Source organism: Callorhinchus milii, unplaced genomic scaffold (genome assembly GCF_018977255.1).
Source record: "Callorhinchus milii isolate IMCB2004 unplaced genomic scaffold, IMCB_Cmil_1.0 Scaffold1, whole genome shotgun sequence".
NCBI lineage: Eukaryota > Metazoa > Chordata > Chondrichthyes > Chimaeriformes > Callorhinchidae > Callorhinchus > Callorhinchus milii.
In genome coordinates, this window is record NW_024704742.1 from 115521738 (window position 1) to 115527737 (window position 6000).

The 6000-nt window shown below is 45.0% G+C and overlaps 1 protein-coding gene across 1 annotated transcript in view; it reads right to left on the reverse strand.

Annotated features, from left to right (window-relative positions):
- Positions 1-6000, reverse strand: part of mrps27 (mitochondrial ribosomal protein S27) — a 53639-nt gene that overhangs the window by 44672 nt on the left and 2967 nt on the right. Inside the window, exon 2 of the mRNA XM_042334635.1 lies at positions 3565-3645. Coding sequence (XP_042190569.1) covers positions 3565-3645 — 81 coding nt within the window. The remainder of the gene's footprint in view (positions 1-3564; positions 3646-6000) is intronic.

A 6000-nucleotide genomic window follows, 5' to 3' on the forward strand; every position in this document is an offset into this window, starting at 1 on the left:
TTTGGTACGTTTCTAATATGAGATGTAATCTACCCTTTTATGTTCATTAGTTATACATCACATACCATGGGTAACAACAATAACGTGCATTTATATAGCACCCTCCATGCAGGATAGCGTCTCAGAGCGCTTAATAGTGGCGGAGCCTGACTCCGAGCTAGGGAGGTGGTCGAAGAGGAAGATTTTCAGGTGGGTCTTGAAAAAGGGGAGAAAGTGGGGCAAGATAGAGGGATTGAGGGAGAGTGTTCCAGAATTTTGGGGCTTACTGGCTGAAAGCGCGACTCTGATGGAGGGGTGGAGGGTGCAAAGGACGAGCAGGAGGCCGGTGCTAGTCAAGCAGAGGCACCAGGTGGTGGATTCGGGAGTGAGGAGGGTGGAGAGGTAGGGAGGTGCCAGGGAGTGAATGGATTTGAACATGAGTGTGAGGATCTTCAAGTCGATCCGTTCGGTGATGGGGAGCGAGTGGAGTCTGACCAGAACTGGTGAGATGTGGGTACGGAGTTTGGTCCGAATCAGTATGTGGGCGGCAGAGTTCTGAATGAGCTGGATCTTGTGAATGGTGGAGCTGGAGAGACCGGGGAGTAGTGTGTTGGAGTAATCCAAGCGGGAGGTGACAAACGCATGCACGAGGGTTTCACCTTCATTGGGATAAGGTACAGTCAGAGGCGGGCAATATGGGGGAGGTGGAAGAAGGAGGTCCTGGTCAGTGACTGGGTGTGGGGGAGGAAGGACAGCTGGAGATCGAACTGGACGCTTAGGTTGCGGACTGGTTCGGTGAGTCTGAGTGAGAGCCCAGGGAGGTTGAGGAGTTTAGATCCGCAGGAGTGAAGGAGTTGACTGGAGCCAAGGAGTATGGCTTCCGTCTTGTCCATATTCAGCTGCGGGAAGCTTACACTCATCCGGGCCCTGATATCTGACAGACAAGCTAATAAGGGTAAGAATGCAAGCCATCAATATCTCCTTGGAGGCAGGAGAAACTCAATCCAAACTTAGAGAGAAACAAAGGACGTAAACTAAACCACATGGCTCTTGAGAGGAAAGATTCAGGGTTAAGGATCGGATAAAAAATAATCATATAGCGTTTACTGGAGAAAAGTACTGAATTTGATTTACTTGTACCTTTGTCTCAACAACTGCTGACAGAATAATACAATCAGACCACTGGGGATTGGATAGCCACTGAAGATTAAGGAAAGTGCATCTTGTGTTGTGGTATTGAGTCGTGCATAACATTTGAAAACACAGAGGAATGAAGACTGGAATATTTTATGTTGAACATTTCCAGTAGAAATGAAGAAAACTGACACTCTTATGAACTCAAGACAGTGGCCTCATTATATCACATTTCTGTCTAACGCAGATTCAGTTATAACATGGTTAGACTGTAGACCCTCTTCACCTCGCATATGTGCAGCTGGCCTGCTTGCTTCCCACACATTAGCTGGCTCTTGCCCTAAAATGGTCGACTTCCCGGCGATTAGCTTGCCACCGACATCAATTTCTGTACGCTGTGTGTCTCTTCACAAAGCGTGATCCCTTTGGTCAAAGTGTAATCACTGCAAATAACTTTTCACTGTGAATTGATAGTTCTCTCTTTTTAAAACCACATTTGAAATTTCTAATATGATGAGATTAATTCATTTCTGGCACAAATCGTGCATGCTTCAAACAGCAGCTAATTGTGAGTTTGGAGGTTTTTTCACATATCCAGCTAAATTGTCACAGTCCTGCTCACAAAAGCCCATAGCAACCTGGAGACGTCATACTGATCAGACTGTGTGTGGGCATTAAGGTCAGACATCTCTGGAACACAATGAATAGTTGCATTGGTTCAATAGAAAAACATTTCCAAAGGCAAAATAACTAAACTGTATAATTTTGGTTATCAGAGCATTTTAGAAGCAAAAACACTGGTGTCTTTGACATCCCTGTTTAAAACGTGGGAATCCTCAAACATTTAAAAAATGTTGCAGACCTTTGTAAGTGCAAATCATGCATGTTTGATATGGAAGGAGTCTTTTTTTTTCTTTTTTGTCTGCCATTTAGTAACTCTGACCTCCACCCAAATAAGATTTTCCTTTTTTCATCTCATTGATTGCTATGAACTAAGAAAATAGTGGAGCAGACTCGATAAGGGAAATGGAAGTCGATCATTGTAGGCAAGAATCAGTGAGGGAAAAGGTCAGCTGCTATATCTTTTTTCTTTCTTTCTTGGTCTAAATTTATTACTTCCTAGGTTGCCAAGAAAAGTAATACAATATAGTTTACTCTTTTTTTGTTCTGACATCAGTCATTCCTTTCCGGTTTGTTTTGCTTCACAAATATTCTACTGTTCTTCTGTATACCGTTGTTGAACCTTCTAATAATAGGGAAGCCTGAAAATCCAGGGGAAATATGTTTCAATGTTACCATGAGTTTGATAATCTTCTTTAATACTCTGGCTTAGTTGATAGTTCTGTATAAACCCTCTGGGTCAGAACGTTGTAGGTTTGAACCTTACACCAAGACTTATAGTCAATGCTGACATTCCAACAACAACAACTTGCATTTACATAGCGCCCTTTTTGCAGGATAGCATCTCGGGAGTATTAATAATAATCATAATAATCCTTGCATTTGATATAGTACCTTATCACGTTTTCGGGTCATCTTAAAGACTTCATAGAATATACTGTAGAGTGCAATGACTGTATATTTTTGTGGGTGAAATGCGGCAGCCAATTGCACATAGCAGTGCACCAGTTGTGGATTGAGTGACAAAATTATTATTTTTTTTTAACCCGCACCCTCCCCATCCCTTCAAATCTCCCTAAACACCTCCCGATATTTGCAAACTGAAAGCCCACAAACGGGTCGGTGGTTGGTAATACTAATGACACAAATAGGGAGTGTTGAACAATGGTGTAGCTTGACGTCAAGTTGGGGAGAAATTGGGGGTGACCGTAAACATGGTCAAAGAAAAAAGTCTTCAGTATGTAGATAGGCAAACAGAGGGCAAGGCAGAGGGATTGAGGCAGAGGTTCAGGGCATAGTAGCATTGTTGCATCAGATGAGATATTAAATTGAGGTTTGATTGACATTAATTGCTCTATTCAAAGAGCCGGCACAAACTCAATGGGCCGAATGGCCTCTTTTTGTGCTGTACAATTCTATGATTCTATGATTGTTTAGGTAGGTTGATTGTACTATTTCAAAGAAGATCAGGGAGTTTTGGTCAATATTCTTTTCTCATTTAAAATCTCCAATAAACAGATTAATTGATCCTTCATCTCACTGCTGTTTGCAGGATGTTATTGTCACAGATTAGTGGCTCTATTAGTCTACGTAACAATAGTCCCTGAATTTCTCAGTAACTCAATTTGCAAAGCACTTCAAGATAATCTGATAGGATAAAGTGCTATATAAATCGCAAATATCATTAATACAAGTACATCTAACATTTAACCATACAACCAAGCCTCAGTGTTGGAAAAGAAGGAAAGAGGGAATCCAGAATAGATTTGTATTAATTTCTAAAACCCAGCTTGACATCCAAAGGAAATGTTTGAAGATTTATTCACATACCTAAATTCTGAGGATCTACTTTCCTCTGTTCCCATTTTTGAGTATCGAGATAGGCTGCAGACAGGAGACATCTTTTTGTTACTGGAAAATAAATGAGTTTTTCAAAAGAATAAGTACTGCATTATGAATGTTTATTATATATTATATAAGTCTATTAATGATAAATAGGAATACAATTCTAGATTGTTTAATAAAATTTGGGATGTCCTCCCGACGTGAAAAGCGCTATATCAAATGCAAGGATTATTATTATTATTATTATTAAAATACTGTAGTGTTATTTCTGATGCAAAATAGAGAGGTATGACTTTTAGTACATGTGTCAAGACACCCAGCTGACCCCAAAAAAGTTAATACATGTGACTTTTCTTCACATCTTGAAACAAATAGCTGACAGATCTATTTAACTTACATGCACATCATTTATCAGTACCGAAAGATGCACTGCTATGATGTCACTGTGGGCTCACTCTCAACAAGCTCTTGAAATCTCATGCACTAGGTTGCATGAGTAACTACGAGCAACATTTATGTTGTATTCTGAATAAACTGTAGTATCTAAACTACTGATCCACATGGTCTCTCAGACAGGTCTTCTGGAAATTGTGAGAGGTGACTAAGGAGACATTTATTGGAATCTCGTTTTTCCAATGACAAAATGGCCAGCAGAGGTCTGCTATCTCCCAGAATAACAGTGATCTGACAATGTTGCTCGGCACTATTTAATTTGGCTAGGCATAGTTGACATCTGAGTAGTTTGGCTTTCAAATTAAAATGCTCACAATTTGTATAACGTGCTAGTAGGGCATCATAGGCCCTACAGATCAGAAGATTCCAGGTTCAAAGCCCAGTTAGCTGATCTTAGTCACTCCGGCAGTTGGGACTACTCCAGAGGCCAATGCTAAAGTGTCCTGTGATATCTTCCGCAGCTGAATAACCTACTAACTCCTATTATCGGCCCATTTCCAACCTCCCCTTTCTCTCCAAGGTCCTGGAAAGAGTTGTCGCCTCCCAACTGCGCTCTTTCCTTTCCACCCATTCTCTTTTCGAACCCCTTCAGTCAGGTTTCCGTGCTGCCCATAGCACAGAAACTGCCCTGGTCAAGGTCACCAATGATATCCTGACCATCTGTGACCAGGGCTCCCTCTGCCTCCTCGTCCTCCTCGACCTATCGGCAGCATTCGATACGGTCGACCACGCTATCCTACTCCACCGCTTGTCCTCCCACCTCAACCTTCAAGGCACTGTCCTTGAATGGTTTAGGTCGTACCTTTCTCACCGTCTTCACTTTCTCTCAACGAATGGCTTCTCCTCCACCCCCCGCACTGTCTCATGTGGTGTCCCTCAGGGCTCTGTCCTCGGTCCCCTCCTCTTCACCCTCTATATGCTCCCCCTTGGTGACATCATCCGCAGACATGGAGTTAACTTCCACATGTATGCGGATGACACCCAACTCTACCTTTCCTCCTCTACTCTCAACTCCACGACCACCGATGTCCTGACAGCTGCCTGTCCGACATCGAGTCCTGGACGAGAGACAACTTTCTTCAGCTCAACGTGCGAAAAACCGAGGCCCTCCTGATTGGCTCACGTCAGCGCCTCCGCACCTCAGGCGCTGACACCATCAGCATCCAAGGCTGCACTCTCCACCTCTCAAAGCCAGTCAGGAACCTCGGCGTTTTGTTCGACCCTGAGCTGTCCTTTCTCCCTCACATCCGCACCACAACTGGCACCGCCTTCCATCACCTCCGGAACATCGCCAGACTACGGCACTACCTCACCCCTCACGCTGCTGAAACCCTGGTTCACGCCTTTGTCACCTCAAGGCTGGACTATGGGAACTCTCTCCTCGCCGGCCTTCCCGCACCTCCCTCCACAAGCTGCAGGTCATTCAGAACTCTGCAGCTCGTGTACTGTCCCGCACCAGGCTTCGGGACCACATCACTCCCACCCTCGCTCGCCTCCACTGGCTCCCCATCCCCCAGAGGATTGAATTCAAGATCCTCATCCTCACCTACAAGGCCATTCACGGCCTTGCTCCCTCCTACCTCTCTAACCTACTATCCCCCTACCTACCTGCCCGTACCCTCCGTTCCTCTGGCTCCGGTCTGCTCCACATCCCCCGCCCCAACCGCCCTACCATCGGTGGTCGGGCCTTCAGCCTCTCAGCCCCGAGGCTCTGGAACTCTATCCCCCAGTGCCTTCGCCGCCTCCTCCCTTTCCTCCTTCAAGGCCGGTCTCAAAACCTTTCTCTTTGACCGTGCCTTCAGCTCCCCTCTCGACTCTCTACCCCCTCCTCGCTCCCTCCCTCCCTTCCCCTCACCCTGACCATTTCCCCCCCTGCTCGGGTCATGACCCAACTGTGCAGCGCCTTGGGACGTCCTCCCGACGTGAAAGGCGCTCTATAAATGGAATCTTGTTGTTGTTGTCTTGTTG